This window comes from Hylobates moloch, unplaced genomic scaffold (assembly GCF_009828535.3).
Source record: "Hylobates moloch isolate HMO894 unplaced genomic scaffold, HMol_V3 SCAFFOLD_5, whole genome shotgun sequence".
Taxonomy (NCBI): Eukaryota; Metazoa; Chordata; class Mammalia; order Primates; family Hylobatidae; genus Hylobates; species Hylobates moloch.
In genome coordinates this window covers 131,843,708-131,861,652 of record NW_026652280.1, presented here as the reverse complement: position 1 = coordinate 131,861,652, position 17,945 = coordinate 131,843,708, and the positions used below count along the sequence as shown (strand labels likewise).

General features: G+C 45.3%; 1 protein-coding gene across 6 annotated transcripts in view; it reads left to right on the top strand.

Annotated features, from left to right (window-relative positions):
* SLC44A3 (solute carrier family 44 member 3) overlaps positions 1-17,945 on the top strand; it is an 80,917-nt gene that overhangs the window by 20,738 nt on the left and 42,234 nt on the right. For 5 of the 6 annotated variants that reach the window (XM_058439848.1, XM_032155311.2, XM_032155310.2 and 2 more), the window contains 4 exons: positions 1,630-1,790; positions 3,855-3,944; positions 5,894-6,018; positions 9,177-9,363. In XM_058439848.1, coding sequence (XP_058295831.1) covers positions 1,630-1,790; positions 3,855-3,944; positions 5,894-6,018; positions 9,177-9,363 — 563 coding nt within the window. The remainder of the gene's footprint in view (positions 1-1,629; positions 1,791-3,854; positions 3,945-5,893; positions 6,019-9,176; positions 9,364-17,945) is intronic. The other variant, XM_058439849.1, reaches the window with a different exon arrangement.

Genomic DNA, 17,945 nt, shown 5'->3' with positions numbered 1-17,945 from the left:
GTGGTGGGAATTGAACAATGAGAACTCATGGACACAGGAAGGGGAACATCACACTCCGGGGACTGTTGTGGGGTGGGGGGAGGGGGGAGGGACAGCATTAGGAGATATACCTAATGCTAAATGACAAGTTAATGGGTACAGGAAATCAACATGGCACATGGATACATATGTAACAAACCTGCACATTGTGCACATGTACCCTAAAACCTAAATTATAATTAAAAAAAAATTAAAAAAAAAAAAAGAATGTGTATTTCTAGGCTTTTTTACATTTCAGGAAGGGGCTGAAAAAAGGTCAACTTTCTCATCTACCCAAGGCAGTTATCAACTGCAGCATCAGTCATACATTTACTATCCATTTATTGAGCACGGCTCATAGCAAGGCTCTCAAGCCTCATATGCCTTCCTAAACAGGACGGAATGAAGCTCATAGTGTCATTAACACAACTTCTGTCTCATCCAGTTCACATCCCTAATAGTTCCTTACAGAAATAAAATTCTTTTGTTGGAGTTGGTAGTTTGTGTCTAAGAAGGGCTAAGACAGGAGAGTAAAAAATATGGTTCCCACTGGGCACAGTGGCTCATGCCTGTAATCCCAATACTTTGAGACATCAAGGCAGATGGATCGCTTGAGCTCATGTTACCCAGCCTGGGCAACATGGTGAAACTCTGTCTCTACAAAAAATGCAAAAATTAGCTGGGCGTGGTGGCACGTGCCTGTAGTCTCAGCTACTCAGGAGGCTTAGGTGGGAGAATAGCTTGAGCCCTGGAGGTGGAGGTTGCAGTGGCCCATGATCGAGCCACTATACTCCAGCCTGGGTGACAGAGCCAGAACCTGTCTCAAAAAAAAAAAAAAGTGGTTTCCCCATAAATAAAATGTAGTATATGTACACATACCACAGAGTAGTATTTAGCCTTAAAAAAAGAAGAGATCCTGCTATTTGCAACAACATGGATGAACCAGAGGATATTATGTTAAGTGAAATAAACCAGGCACATAAGGGCAAATCCCATGCATGATCCCACTTGTATGTGGAATCTAAAAAAGTCAAATTCATGGAAACGGAGAATAGAATTGTGGTTATCAAGGATGCGGGCAGGGGAAATGAGAGATGTTGGTCAAAGGATACAAGTTTCTGTTACGTAGGATGAATAAATTCTAGATATATAAAGTAGAGCATGGTGACTATAGTTCATAACACTGTATTGTATATTTGAAATTTGATACAACAGATCTTCAGTGTTCTCAAAATGTGATAACTATGGGAATTTATGAATACGTTCATTAGCTTAACTGTAGCAATCATTTCATGAAGTTTATATATACCAAAACATCACATTGTACACCTTAAATATGTGCAATTTTATTTTTAAAAATGTTGCTCCCCAAGTTTAGGTTTTTGGTTTCTGTGGGTTCCCATAATCAACTTCCTATTCGGAATATCAACTAATCGATGTAGCAGAGCATACCTGCCTGGCTTTCTAAGGTGTGCTCTGCAAATGGCATGCTAGACCCCTCTCTATTACTATAGTTCTTATGCTTTTTTGGTTATTGAGAATGTTAAATAAAATCTTTTAAAGATAAATGTTGAATAAACATTTTTGCCATCTTTTTTTTTCTGTTTTTAGCAAGTCATTTCCCTTATTTAACCGATGTATCCCTCAAACACCTGAGTGCTACTCCCTATTTGCATCTGTTTTGATAAATGATGTTGACACCCTCCACCGAATTCTAAGTGGAATCATGTCGGGAAGAGATACAATCCTTGGCCTGTGTATCCTCGCATTAGGTAATTCTCAGTTAATTTTAGTAGTTGTTTATGGAATGCCAAAGTTCCTAGCACTTTTATATGTTGTACGATGAAAATTAGCCTCTTGTTTTAAATATAAAACTCTATTTTTTAATAGATATTTTCGGTGTTTCAGATTTAAGTGGGATGGGGGCAATAAGAATAGAGGAACAGCTGGCCCTCTGGCAGAAAGCCTCAGTGGGTAGGGTTGCCTTGATATACTGACCATGTTCTAGTGTCTGCTCGTCACTGGGGATGGGTATATAAAGCAGATTGCCAATTTGTGGATGGGACATGAAAAATACAACTTTCAGGGTGACCAGAAACCATGTCTTCTGGCCAAACATGCCTCCACCTGTAGGTGAGCCAGATCGGAAAGCTGCTTGGTGAGCAGGGCAAGGACATGTGTGCATCCATGTTAAATGGAGTCAGACTGCAAGGGCCTGCTGTATCCTGCTCCTCTAAGGGACATACCTGCTTTGGGTTGTAGACAGGTCAAGGCCTTGAGCCTTCTCTGGGCATTTCTGGAAGCAGCTACCCACTCTTCACCTTTTGAGTTCCCATTTTCTATGTTTCAGTTGGCTGAAATCAAGAGCCAACTTTCTCTTTGAACAGGTTAATACACTCTGCCCCTTTAGACGGTGGTAAGAGCCTATTGTCTCCTGGCTTTCCAGTGGCAGCCCGCAAACCTCTTGGTTAGAGAGAAACTTTGGTCAGACATTAACATATTTCTAAAGTTAACAAATTGAATTTTCCACAATTTCGTTACTAAAAGGTTCCTAATTCCTGAATGCTTGGGGATATTTAACTAGTCACTATTATGACTTTCAGACTTCTTACTTAGGCTGAAAATGACTTCAACTGACTCAAACAAGATGCTTTGACTCCCAAATACTGGCTTGGTTACAATATATAACAAAAAAAGCTCAAGTTATTCCTGATATCTTATATAATGACCTAATGTCCCTGCAAGGACATTGTCATGTACTTATTAGATTCATAATGGTATTAACAGCTGTCGTTTACTGAGCACTTACCATGTGCCAGGCATTGTACTTATTCTTCACTCATTAAAATCTCATCAGAATCCCAGTACCACTCATAGAAGACGAAACTGAGGCTAGAGAGATTTAGGACTTGGCCAGTGTTGCACACCTAGGAGAAGAGGTGGCAGAACTAAGACTCAAACCCAGATCTGTGTGATCCCAAAACCCACCTTACTAAACATAACTCCGATCTAGATGCAATCCTGATTTCCTATGTCGAAAAAAGTACATAGAGCTTATTTCATGGTTAGGATCTTAAATTCTTCATGTTAAAGACATTATTAATCTTTCATATTTAATAAGAGTACCTTAGAACATGTAAAGTTAGAACTTTACATAAACCCAGTATGAAGTCAAAAGATTTAAGTGTGATAAAAATTTTAAATGGTTCATTTGGACTGGTAAGAAAAAAAGATTTGGGCATTTGAGAATAATATTGCTATAAATTTTTTTTCTTTTTTTTCTTTTTTTTATTGAGACAGAGTCTTGCTCTGTTGCCCAGGCTGGAGTACAGTGCCATGATCTCGGCTCACTGCCAACCTCTGCCACCCAGGTTCAAGCGATTCTTGTGCCTCAGCCTCCCGAGTAGCTGGGATTACAGGTGCCCGCCACCATGCCCGGCTAATTTTTGTATTTTTAGTAGAGATGGGGTTTTGCCAGGTTGGCCATGCTGTTCTCGAACTCCTGACCTCAGGTGATCCACCCGCCTCGGCCTCCCAAAGTGCTGGGATTATAGGCTTGAGCCACCATGCCTGGCCAATTTTTTTTTTATTTTTGAGAAGAATACTAGGACTTTCAGAGACAGGCTTACCACACTTGATTGAATGGTGCATCAGAGACTGCCCCACGTATACCTTGTTATTTTTATTTAGTGTTTAGTAGATATCCCAAGATATTTAGAGATTGAATACAATCCTCAGCCCTCACTGTTCTGGAGGGTTTTGTCATCGCAGTGCTACCATCATCTCCCCTACCCTTTGTTGCTATTGAGGTTTGTGTGTTTTGCTTAATTTTTCAGCCTTGTCTTTGGCCATGATGTTTACCTTCAGATTCATCACCACCCTTCTGGTTCACATTTTCATTTCATTGGTTATTTTGGGATTGTTGTGTAAGTATTTCTCTACTTGACTGATTTCTTTTCGATTAAATGAAAAGCCTTTCCATTAAGTGTAGAACTTAAAAGTTGGCGTTTTTAAGCTACATGGAGTCGAGTATCTAGCCCCATCACTTTACAAATGAGAAAACTTGGCCTCAGGGAGGATGATGGGAGTTGCTATGTCTCACAGACAGTGCAAAGTTAATGACCAATCTTTTTTTTTTCTTTTCTTTCTTTTCTTTTCTTTTTCTTTCTTTTTCTTTTTTTTTTTTTTTTTTGAGGCAGGCTCTCACTTTGTTGCCCAGGCTAGAGTGCAGTGGCGCGAACACAGCTCACTATAGCCTCAACCTCCTGGGCTCAAGCGATCCCCCTGTCTCAGCCCCACAAGTAGCTGGGACTACAGGCACATGCCACTACACCCGGCTAATTTTTGTATTTTTTTGTAGAGATGGGGTTTTGCCATGTTGCCCAGGCTGGTCTCCAACTCCTGAGTTCAAGTGATCTGCCCACCTTCGCCTCCCAAAGTGCTGGGATTACAGGCATGAGTCACCACGTCCAGCCAAATCTGTTGTTTCTTCTGCTATGCTATGCTGCCCCTGAGATGAGCTTTCCAATAGCGTGATCCTATATCCATAACGTTAAAAGAGAATCCCAGTACCCATTGGGAGCATTTTAAAGGATTTCTTCTGAACACGCACCTCACCCATTGGCACATGGGTGCCCACAGTTGTCATGCAAAGGCTCTGACCAGCCAAAAGACACACAGGCCTGCATGGAAGCAGAGTCCTGGAGACCCTGTACTGTGCCCATATTTCCTTCCCGGTTGCTGGATTGTGGATCTCACCAGCAGTTGTTGGGAAAGAGGTCCGAGGGACAAGGGCACGCAGGAGGCTCAAGGCAGAAGCCATTTACCAACTGGTGTGGGTACAGTCAGGTGTCACTTAATGACAGGAAGGGATGTGTTCCGATAAATGCATCACTCAGCAATTTCCTCACTGTGTGAACATCATAGAATGCACTTACACAAACCTAGATGGTAGAGCCTACTACACACCCAGGCACATGGTATAACCTATTACTCCTAGGCTACGAACCTGCACAGCATGCTACTGTACAGAATACTGTTGGCAGCTGTAACAGAACGGTCAGTATTTGTGTATCTAAACACAGAAAAGCACAGTATTATTAATCTCATGAACCACCATCATATATGCAGTCCATTGTTGATCAAAATGTCATCATGCAGCGGGTGACTATATTTTAATTTTTAAAAACTGATGTGATTGTCATGTTTCATTCCCCTGAGTCATCAGCTCTGCCCTCAGCAACTTAGAGCCCTGTAGCCCTGTGTTGGAGGACAGGCACAATGACTTCTGAGGGGTATTTCTTCCTGTCCACTCCAACCTTCTTATAGTTACTGTGGATATGGCATAAGGTGGTATTTCGTACCTAAATGTGGAGTACTTGCAACGTCAGGGCATCTTCCAAATGAGCTTCTGACTTCCGTGATTCCCACAGGCCATGTAAATTTGCCCAGTTTTGTGGGTGAGCAGCCAACATCCAGGCTCCCACAGGAGTTATCACCAGCAGAGCTTGCTTAAAACATTTAGACAGTGAGCTCTAGCATTGTCCCTCTCACCATCCTGTCCATGGGGTTTTCCTTCTGCTTGTGTCCAGACCCAACCTGTGAGTTAGGCGCCTGTGTTCTGGGGTCACCATCCTGGGTCTCTCAAAACAAGCATATCCCAGAACTTGTGGGTCCTCTATGGGTTGCCCTGGCTCTGCCCAGCTTCTCCAGAGGGCAGCAGTTGCCTGTGGGGTCTGGGTATTTGGGACCCACTGCCAGAGTAGTGCCATGTGGCCGGTGGGCAGTGGCTGGACTTCCCTGTGTGATTCTGTGTGCTGGGGAAAGGTTAGCCCACGGCTCGTGCCCTGAGCTCTGCTACTGTTCTCTTTTCTAGTTGTCTGCGGTGTTTTATGGTGGCTGTATTATGACTATACCAATGACCTCAGCATAGAATTGGACACAGAAAGGGAAAATATGAAGTGCGTGCTGGGGTTTGCTATTGTATCTACAGGCATCACGGTAAGAAATGCTCTTCTGGCAGTAGGTCAGGTAGCCAGCCAGAACCCTGAAATCCAAATCATTGAATTCTAGCCAAAAACAATTAGAATTTGTTTTTCTTTGGGTTCAGAATGTGCCTTCTTTGGATTTGAGATACCTGTATAGGGATAATTCAAAACCCTCCAAAAATAAGAAGAAAAGGTTTTAGTTCTTCCCAAGCCATTTCTGCCACCTCCCAGAGACTACTGTGTTATCTTTGCTGTTGCACTGTTCTCAGCCCCGAGGGGCTACAAGGTGGGCATGGTGGGTGGGTGGAGGCAGGCTTACGGCAGTTCCCATTCCCTGTTTGTGAGGTGCAGCTCCCCTTTGCTAGTGTATGCTCAGCTTCCGCTGCCCTCTAGCACACAGAGCCCTTTGTTTCCAAACCCGCTGGCCACTGGGTTATTTTGGTGTTCAGAGAACCTGCTGCCTCCTCAGTGAACTCTCTAGTTGAAAACAGGCCAACTTAGAATATTGAGGGAGCAGGTATTAGTTACTGGTGGTGGGTGGTTGGCAACCAAATGTCATTCAGGACCCTCTCCAGGGGCCGCTAGGAAGGCTCAAATCACAAGGCCCTGGGGTGGGCCCCACACTGGCTTCAGGTCACCCAGAGTCGCTGCTGCTGGTGTGTTGGTTACTGACTGTTCTGTGGAGCAGCTGCAGCCAGGGGTTTCCACAAGCCCATTGAATCTTGCAGCAAATGCAGATTCTCACACCAACAAAATTCTCTCATAGGAAATCCTTCTATTCCCATATTTGGTAGTTTTCACATTTTCTCCTTTCCACGGTGAGGTTTTGGGTTTGTGATCTTCCATAAAATGTGCCAGGGAGCAAGGGTACAATAAAGTAAAGCACCTGGTTGCTCTCGCCTCAGGCAGGGACCAGGCCAGACACTCAACAGAGTCTGCAAAGGAGGCTGGAGATGAAAGGGCTTCCCCATTCCCCAGGCTGGGCACAGGGGAAGAGGAGCAGGGCTGGGGGCTGGGGAGGGTCCAGTTCCTCCGTCTGCCCTCCACAGGGCTCCCTTTGTGTTTGTACACTGCACCATTTATGCCACCCAGATCTCAGGGCCAGAGCAAGGTTAGGGAGAGGGGAGGCCGTGTGAGCAGAGAGGCTGTTTTCACCTGGGTCCATGAGTTCTGCACAGGGGCTACTCTAGAAGGCAGACTGGAGTCCCAGCTCACCTCCCGTTCATTTGTTGTGAGTCCTTACCAATTCCCGGTTGTTAGATGAGCTAGTTCACTCATCCTCAGAAAAGCCCAGATGGAAGTTCCTCCTCAGCCTTTACAACTGAAGGGTCTCCTCTGGGTGTCTCGCAGGGCCTCTCCTGACACCCCTCCCTGCGTGGTCAGGAGGCTGTGCTCCCAGATCCTGGAGCAGCTTCTGCACAGTTTATCCACTGTCATCTGACTGTCTTTCCTCCCCTTGACTGTTGAGGGAAGAAATGCTCCGGCACAGCTGGAAGAGAAAGAGCATCTCAGGCCAAGGGCACAGCATGCATGAGGTCACATGGGCAGGGGTGTGACTTGCAGGAAGTTCCCTTGATGGAAGCCTGAGATGCAGGTGCAGAGAGGGTCATGTCAGGAAGGTCCTGATCTGCAATGATGATAGGTTTGATCTTTCTCCAGAGGCACTGGGGCACCGTAGATGGATTTTGAGCCGAGAAACACCATCTTTGTCTTTGCGCTTTACAAAGTTCCCCTTAGCTGTGGAGTGGAGGAGGGATTGAGGTGGGTGGGGGTGGTGGTCAGGGAGGTTAAATGCAGAAAGCTAATGAGGTTATTGGGGTCTAGAAGAAAGAGGCTGAGACTTGAGCTGTGGCATCAGCGGTGGAAATAGAGAGGAAAGGATGGCATGAGAGGTATTGAGGAAACTGAACCAGAGGTGATTGAGATTGTACTGGGCACTTTGCCAGTCCTTGACCATACGAATGGCCCTGCTCTCTAGGAGCCTAATCTAATAGGAAATTCAGACGAGAAAACATTTATAGAATATGTTAAATAGTACAATAGGATAAGTGTGGAATAAAAAGGGAGCACACAAGAGGGGAACCTAACTTACTCTTGGAAAGTCCAGAAAAATTAGGGCCACTGGAGATAAAGACTACAGGGGGAAGAGGAGGTTCTAGTATGAAGATAATGAATTTGATTCAGGATAAATTGAGTTTGACATACTGTAGCACATCCATGTTATTGCCTTGTCAATAACTGATGTGCTTATTCTTCCAGCACCTAGAGGAAAGTGAGGCTGGAGGTTTTTATTTGGAGGTTGTCAGCATCTAGGAAGGATGCTGAAAGCACAGAGGAATAGGAGATACCCCCAGAAGATCTCAAGAAGCAGCCATTAAAGAAGTAGGAGAGCTAAAAGAAAGATCATGGAAGCCAAGGGAGGAAAAAGTTTCGAGAAAAGAAGAGTGGACAAGGGATCTAATGCTATGCTGAAGTCAAGCAAGACATGGAATGTTTCCATGGCATTTAACATTCAGGAGGTCACGTGAAGTGACTTCAGAGAGAGCCGTTTCAAAAGAGTGTTGGGGTCTGGATGTTTGTGGGTGGTTGAAGAATGAGTTGGGGTATGGAAATGCAGATGATGGGTGTAGACAAGCCAAGAAGCTCGGCCAAGAAAACAGTAAGAGATGGCAGTGGCTGGATGGGGATGGAGGGGTGCAGAATGGTTTGTTTCATTAATATGAGATTTGTAAATATTTATATGCAGGGAGGGAAAGCTAGAAGAAAGCACAGAAGGTGGCTTTGAGTCTTTTTGCCTCATACTCATATTCCTTTGCCTTTTGCAATATCTTGGGTTCTGTGGGATGTGGAGGGGAGGATATAAGACAGTTCCTTGACATTAGAAGACCTTATTCTCATTTTATCTTTTTCACTGACCAGACTACAAGGCCCTTTATGGAGGGACTGTGTCTTGTTCGCTATTATATCTATTAAGATCTATTCCAAGGGCCAGCACTTACTAGATGCTCAATTAGTGTTTGCAAATGCATCTGTAAAATTATAACAAAGTAGTGAGTAACTATCTTAAAAGAGCTGTTTGCTGAGATGTCATAATAATAGCAGGGTTTGCTTTAAGCTCTACCCAGTTCTCCATTATTTGGAAGTAATTTACTCAAACCCCTTTCTCACCAGGCAGTGCTGCTCGTCTTGATTTTTGTTCTCAGAAAGAGAATAAAATTGACAGTTGAGCTTTTCCAAATCACAAATAAAGCCATCAGCAGTGCTCCCTTCCTGCTGTTCCAGCCACTGTGGACATTTGCCATCCTCATTTTCTTCTGGGTCCTCTGGGTGGCTGTGCTGCTGAGCCTGGGAACTGCAGGTAAGGGACAGTGGGTGTGGGTTCCATCACCTTGGAGTCATACACAGAAGACCATTTTGGAACCACTGGCCTGTTTCTGTAGGCACCTAACCCCTCATTGAGCCAGAGGTGTCTGATGACAGCAGTGATGGTGCTTGGGGCTCTGTCATGGGGAAAAGTGGGAAGTTCTTTTACATCTTTTGTATTGGTTTTAAAGAAGCTGGGTTTGTGTTTCATGAGAGAATAAATTCAGTAAGGACTGAAAGCTCTAGGAAAAACTATAATATGAACAAAGTCCAACAGTAAGAATATTACCAGATGTCTCCAGGTATAAATTTTATCCAAGGTAATTTGCCAACCCCTATCAAATCAGTAGGTGATAAAGAAGAACCCAGGAAAGACTCTATTAAAAATATGCAGCCAGGTGCTGTGGCTCATGCCTGTAATCCTGGCACTTTGGTAGACCAAGGCGGGTAGATCACAAGGTCAGGAGTTCGAGACCAGCCTGACCAACGTGGTGAAACCCCATCTCTACTAAAAATACAAAAATTAGCTGAGCGTGGTGGCATGCACCTGTAATCCCAGCTGCTCGGAAGGCTGAGGCAGGATAATTGCTTGAACCTGGGAGGTGGAGGTTGCAGTGAGCCGAGATCGTGCCACTGCACTCCAACCTGGGTGACAGAGCGAGACTCCGTATCAAAAAAAAAAAAAAAAAAAAAAAGTGTTATGCCCAGCAGAGCCAGTGTACATTTAAAGCAAACTCATAGTTCACATGCCTTGGTCCTGAAAAGACAAGATTCTCTCCATCCTTTTTTCATATCCACACAGTGGTTCTTCATCAGGGCTATTCCTCAGAATCAGCTTTGGTGCTTTATTAAAATACAGTTATCTGGGCCCCAGCCTCAGAGATTCTGATTCACATGGTTTGGGGTGGGACCTAGTATATGTTTTTGTAAAGCTCCATAACAGGGCAAGCATATTCTAAAGCAGCACTATTCAGAGTGCAGTCTGAAGCCAGATAAGGAGCTTAGCTAGAATGGACGTCATTCCATTGCTTCCTTCATTGAGAAAGTCTTGCTATGGAAAAAACAATGTCAGCTGAGAAACAGTGTGCTTAGTGATGCAGTTGATCTACGTTCTGGCACAAGCTTTTTATCTCACTAACAACGTGAGGTCAGACAGCTTGTCTGTGGACCACACTTTGAGTGGCACTGTCTAGATCTTTTCTAACTCCTCTGTTTTATTTTCTTAAGGCCCAAATTCAGTACACATGGATGCAAGTACAAAAGAGTAAGTGGCTTCCTGACACTGTCACCAGACAGATAAGGACCACAGCTGATGTCAAATCAGCAAGGCTGATGCAGTTCCTTAACATTTTCTCAAGTTTATCTTGTCCCTTACTGGCTCCAGTTATATAAGTAAGAACAGCTGCCATGTAATAGATTCTTAGTAAACTCAGTCCCCTTCCTTCTCCTCTGGAGCTAACTGAGGCCACAGTGCCAAGATCGTCAGCAGGTTGTCTGGAAGGCACGGCCCTTGGAGGCCTACGTTTCCACCTTCAGAGGTGCATAGGGGCAGTCTTCTACTGGGGGCTCCCTGGAAGCTTGCTGAAGGCCTGCAGTGAACTTCTGATAATTACCCAGGGAGGAACATTGGTCAAAGGGGTATAATCCATCAGAATGAGGTTTGTCTGGAAGTGAGAGAAAACTCAAAACGACAATGGCTAAAGTAGGATGTAAGGTAATTTCTCTGTCACACAGATGAAGTCCACACGGAAAGGATCCATGCCAGCCCAGTTCCCTAGAGCTCAAGGACTCAGGCACCCGCTTTCTTCTTCTTCAGCCTCTGCCCTTGCTTCCACCTCATAGTGAAAGGCCGCTCAGGCTCCCACTGCCATGTCTTATTCCGACCTTGAGGAGGGTGGCAGGGAGGAAAGCGAGCATGCCCCTCTCAGAAGTCACAGGTGGCGCTTCCACCCACACCTCATCAGCCAGGTCCCAGTTACATAGCAGCGCTTGTCTACAAGGGACACCAGGAAATGTAGTTTCATTTTGGGCAGCCACGCACCATTTAAAAATCAGAGGTTCTATAACCAAGAAAAGAGGGGAGAATAGATATCATGAGACAGGTGAAGTCTCAGCATTGGATGGTCTTCCTCTAGCGAGCTTGAAGTGAGTTCAGCCCTGGTCAGAAGGGAGGGCAGTGGCCCTGGTGCATGAAAGGAAACAAGCCTTTGTTGAAAATATCCTAGATTCTAATCTCTGTACTGGATGCTTCCTTATGTTCTGTCCCCCAGGCATCACAGTCCCCATGTGATGTGGGTATTGTTATGCTCAAGTTACAGGCAGGAAAATTGAGGTTCTGAGGAAGTCACGTGCCCGAGGTCATACAGCTGGGAGGCATGACGTGCTGTGACTCCAGAGCTCTGGAATGGAGCCTGTGCTCTTTCCACTACCTTATACCTCCCTTGCATCTGGGATACAAAGCTAGGAAATAAAAATAGGCCTTTTTAGGCCAGGCGCCGTGGCTCACGCCTGTAATCCTAGCACTTGGGGAGGCCGAGGCGGGTGGATCACGAGGTCATGAGATTGAGACCATCCTGGCTAACATGGTGAAACCCCGTCTCTACTAAAAATACAAAAAAATCAGCCGGGCGTGGTGGTGGGCACATATAGTCCCAGCTACTCGGGAGGCTGAGGCAGGAGAATGGCGTGAACCCGGGAGGCAGAGGGTGCAGTGAGCTGAGACCACGCCACTGCACTCCAGCCTGGGCGACAGAGCGAGACTCTGTCTCAAAAAAAAAAAAAAAAAAAAATAGGCCTCTTCAAGTTTGCTCAGGATGAAGCTGTATCGGGGACCACAGCAGTTGGCTGGTGGATGTGGGCTGTGCCCATAATGTGTCTGGGGCTGGAGGTTGACCGCTAGAGCCAGCTGGGGATGAGGTGTGATGGAGGTGGTGGCAGTGGCCCTGGGCAGCAGCACTGTAGGGCTTGAACCCTTGCCTCTAGAGAATCACCAGAGAAACAGTGAGGTCTTAGGAAATATGTCTCAGGACCAGTGAAGGACCCTCATCTTCCCACCTTCTTAGGCGCAGCCGGCCCAGCCCAGGGGCACCTTGTTGGCTGTGAATCTGGATAAGGGGAACTGTATCTATGGCTAGACCCCATGATGTTTTGGAGCAGGGATGGTTTTAATTTAATTCAGAAGTATTTGGTGGGCTCTGTGGGGATGAGGCGCTGAGCACGGCACTAGGAAGAGGTAGGGAACAGGATTGAGGTCGACTCTTTGCCCTCAGTACTTACAGTCAAGCGGGATGGTCCAACAACGAAACGTGTGATCGTAGTGAAGGTTGATGGATGTGATGATCAGAGAAATCTGGGGAGCTACGGGAACACCAGAACAAGGCTGTAACCCACGCTGTGAGTCAGGGAGGGCTTCTTAGAGGGCAGGCTGGAAATTGCCAGGTCAGAAAATACAGAAAGAGGCAAAGGGGGATGCAGCGGGGATCAAGACAGCACAAGGAGAGGACCTGGCCACAGAGGTCAAGGGAAGAGCCCAGGCCAGTGAAGTCAGAAAGGAACAAGCCCCAAGGCTGACTTGGGCATGAACTGCCAGCCTGTGCCCCTTAATTGCCAGCCTGTGCCCCTGCCTAGGCCTAGGTTGGGCCCAGGGCTTAGTTAGTAGCCTCCACTGCAGAGAGACCTGGAGGTTATTCTTCAGGGCTGAAGGTGGCGTGTCATTCTGCAGCCACCTCTCAGGATCACACAGTGAAGTGTGACGATTCACTGTCAGTGCAAGCAGCAAACAGCGAGAACAGTAGAGGGGCCGGAAAGGAAACTGGATGCCCCGGACCTATGGGAGGCATCTATGAGCAGGTCGATTTTAGGCTTTTCAGGACAGAAGGTGCTACACAGAGCCACCACCCCCCTTCCCACCCCGCTGGGGTCAGGCATCATAGAAATCAAATCACCCGTCCCCTCCTTCCACCTGCCTGTGGCCGACCCAGGTGCACAGGGTCCCCTTTGTTCTCAGAGGCGTTTTCACCAGTGCCAAAGAGCCTGGCTCTGGGGCTGGGCAGATCAGCAGCTGCATCAGTTTTTGATCTTCAGAAGATGCCCCAGCTAACACTTGAGAGGGACTCTGAGCCGCTTTCACCTCTTATGAAGAGGCGCCAGGTGATCGGGTGGCGAGCCCGCTGCACAGTGCCCGATTGTCTCATTCCACGTCCCACAGGCAACTTCGGCGGGGACAGACACACTCTTCAGTTAGCGCCTGGTTTTGTATGTGGGCGTCCTCAGTACATAAATAGTTGTTTGTTTTTGTGTTTTGTTTTTTGTTGGTTTTTGTTTGTTTTTCTTGAGACAGGGCCTCAATCTGTTGCTCAGGCTCAAGTGTAGCATCAACCTCCCGGGCTCAAGCGATCCTCCCACCTCAGCCTCCCCAGTAGCTGGGGCTGCACGTGCCACTCTGCCTAGCTAATTTTTGTATTTTTTTGTAGAGACAGGATTTTGCCATGTTGCCCAGGCTGGTCTAGAAATCCTGGGCTCAAGCAATCCACCCGCTTTGGCCTCCCAAGGTGTTGGGATTATAGGCGTGAGCCACACAAATAGTTGTTTAAGTTGTGTCAGATGGTTGAATGAATACTATTTTTTACTGCATTAAAAAAAAAAAAAAGGAGCAAACTTGGGTTGATCATTTTTGCCCAGATGTGCTATTTATCTAATGACTGTTAATCATTATTTTAACTAGTTGACAAATTCTGACTCGTTTGGGGATTTTTTTTCAGCAGGTCATATCAAGCCCCCATCCTGTGCCACCCAACAATGACATTTAGTAGTCCATTGGGATTTGTCTGTTACCAGCAATATGACAGTAACTACTAAATTCCAATAGGAAAAAGTGAAAACTGGTAAACTTGGTAATCTGGTGGGTTGGAAAGAGCTCAGATGACCTGGTCACCTCCAGTGGTCATTAAGGTGGTCTGGAAGCTCCAGAGTCTGTACAATAGAAGAGACCCATATTGGATTTTGGCAGGGAGTGGGCTTCCCTCGAAGTCTGTGCTGCAGTTAGAAGATTTAATCACAGGGCCGCACATAGCATACACCATGTACTTGGGATACACAAAGGGGTGGGCTTGGAAAGGAGGCAGCAGGGTCAGACAGAGGGTTTTCCATAGGTTTCCCAACAAATGACCTAGAACCCAGGCTGGCTCTGCCTCTGTGCTTCCTTTTTGCCATTTTTGCAATGGAAAACTGATGTAAGTTTGCCTCACAAGGATGTTTGGAGGCTGAGATGAGACAAGAGCTTTGCTTTGCAAATAAGGGACCATATGTATTTTTTATGTTAGGAATTAATGTTGACCAAGGAACATCTAGTACCTTCAGCTCTATAGTTTATTCTTTGCTTTCTCTGGCACATTCAATAACACAATTTAGAAGAAAATTGTCTTTTTTTTTTAAGTTGTCAGAGATCTAGAAGATAATTGAAGTTATTTTGCAAAAGCCTGCTAGTGGCCCAGTCTTGTTCTAGGAAAAGTGTAAAGGGAGGTTGCACAGGAGAGAGTTGAAACAGCTCGTGCATTTCAGAAGTTCCTGGTCCCTTTGGGAAGGTACAAAGGAAAGCAGTCTCCATGCACATCCCCATACCTTTGCTCCTGCTGGGATCTTCCCCTAGAATCCCCTCCCCTGCCCAACTCTCACCCCAACAATCCCCCTAAACAGCTTCCCCAAACTAGTCATTCTTCAAGATTGGCTTGAGTATTATTCTTCTTGGAAAATCTATAAATTTCTCAGCCATACTTAGATATTTCTCCTCCATTTTTTTCCTTGCATATTTTATATTCTTCATTCTTTCAACAACGATTTATCTCATGCCTGCCCTTCAGCCCTGGAGTCACACTACATGCCCTGGGTACTTGAGATACAGCAGTGAACAAGACAGCAGTTCTGCTCTCCAGGCCTGACATTCTAGTGGGTGGGCAGAGAGGCAGTGAATAAGGAAATATGCATCCCTTAGTGATAAATGCTATGAACAATAAAGCAAGATGTATTGTCATCCCACAAGAGGAAGAACACATGAGGGCCAGGACCATGCCTTTTTCTTTCTGTGTCTCTTAGCTCAGTCCCATACCTGAATGGATTCAGTTAGGGGTGCTGACCCAGGGGATAACATCACATCAGTGTCATGGTTGTGAAATGAGATGGATACATGAAGAACTCATATATTGCAGGCTGCCTGTCACTGAGACTTTCCTCTCTTTTTTCCTAATCCTCATGCTGTTAGAGCAGAAGCTGAAGCCAGTGGGAGACACAGGCAGGATGAATGTCAGCAGGCTGGGGCTGGCAGGACCCTTGGGCCAGTTTGCTGGACAAAGCCAAGTGCACAGAATGTGCTAGAAAGTAGAACCCCTCCAAATTAGGCCTGCTTCCCTTGGGGAATTATCCCAACCAGCTGGACTGCCTTCCATAAGGAACTGCCATCTATAACAATCATTATATCACCTTAGTCTTTTGAAATGCTTTAAGGCTTGCTAATAATATCCAGACTTACAGCTAACTGCACTATGAATATCTTTCAGATTATTTTGATGCTCTCAAGGAAGATCTCTAGAAAATTGTCTCCAAATCTCTTTAATAGAATATATTACTTGAGGAAGATATATCCATTCATTCAATCAACAAATATTTATTGAATATTTACTGTGTGTCAGACCCTATTAAAAATGCTGGAGATACAGCTTTTCTTCCAATTTGGAGGGTAGAAGGAGACAGGCCTTAAATAAAATAAGTCAGTCAATGTTATAGTACTTTAAAAGTTGATAAGTGGCATGGAGAGAAATTAAGCAGAAAGGACAAATAGGAAATGCATGAGGGGGCAGGGTGTCATTTTAAATTTGGCGATCGGGGGTGCCTCACTGAGAAGGTGATGATGCAGAAAGATTTGAAGTAGGTGAGCGCAGAGCCATAAGACCATCTAAAGCAAGAGGAACCATCCCAGGCACAGGGGCTGGCAAGAGGCTGGAGTTCTAGGGCACAGCAAGGGAAGCCTATTCAGCGAGAGTGGAGTGGGCAAGGGAGAGCTTGGTTCAGAGGGAAGTCAGGGTGCACACAGCCAGATCCTGGGGCCTTTCTGGCCTCTGTAGGAACTTTGGCTTCTAACCTGAATTGGGAAGAAGTCTTTGCAGGATTTTAAGCAGAATAAAAACTTGACCTGACTACATTTTAATAGCAGTGATTCAGTAAGAATAGGATGGTGGCTTGGAATAGGGCATAATGGTGGAAGTGGTGTGACATATTGGATTCTGCATCTATTTTGAAGGTAGAGCAAATTGGATTTTCTGGTTACATGAAAGAAAGAGGAATTGGAGAGGACTCTGAGGGATTTTGGCCTGAGCAACTGGAAGATAACTTTGCCATAAACTGATATATGGGGCAAGAATTTGAGTATAGCATTTTAGGGGTAGATCAGAAATTAATTTTTAGTTGCTTTAATTGAGATGTCTTTTAGACCACCAGATGGAGATGTCAAGTAGCCAGTTAGCTATCTGAGTCTGAAGTTAGTGGAGGAGGTCCTGGCTAGGATTCACATTTAGGAACTTGGGAACATATTAATAGTATTTAAAACCATGAGATTAGAATGAATGTAGACAGAGAAGGGAAGAAATCCAAGGACTGTGCTTTGAGGCACTTCAGGATGCCCAAAGTGCCTCCCTGATGAGGGAGAACAAACAGAGAAGACTGAAACGGAGTGACCAGTGGGTCGAAGGAGAAAGGGTGGAGTGTGGGGCCCTGGAATGCAGGTGAAGGGTTTCAGAGATGTGCGTGGTCCAGTGTAGCAAGTGCTGCCACTAAAGGAAGAACTGAGGATTGACCACTGAATGATCATGATTGGAGCAGGTGAAGAGAAAATGGGAGGAAAAGAATTGGAAAGAGTAAGTATAGACGATCTTGAGGAATTTCACTGTTAAAAGGAACAGAAATGGGGAGGAAGCTGGAAGAGGAAAGAGTCCACAGTAGATTTTTCTTAAAGATGGGAGATAGTTGAGAATGATTCAATAGAAAGATTTTGATGAAAAGGGTGAAAATTATTGAAGAGTTATGTTCACACAGGTGAGAAAGAATGGGATCTGGTGAAGTGTGGCCGTAGGATCATGGGCCATTTATTAATATCATGTTCTGGGAGAGGACTCAGATTATGGACCTGTGTTGATAGCAGGTTAGTTGTGAGGTGGTCAGCACTAGCAGAGGTTTTCTGATTGCATCAGTTTTCTCAGTGAAACAGGAGGTAAGATCGTTGGCTGAGAGTGAGGATGGGAAGGAAGCTCTTGAAGGTTGAAGGGGGAATTTATAAAACAGTTGTGCAGAAGAAGGGGAAATGAATGGACCAATATGGGAGCATGTAAGTTTCTGATAGTAACTCAGATGGTATCCTCTCTCTGACTTTTTTTGCTTCATTTATTGTTCCCCCTAATAGCTGAGGTCCAGCATAATACCAGCATGGAGTAGATGCTCAATAAATGTGTAAGTTAATTTCAGAATTGGAATTCTATCTACCTGTATCTCATTTATAGCTAACTTTGTGTGGCACTCACTGTAGCTGACCCT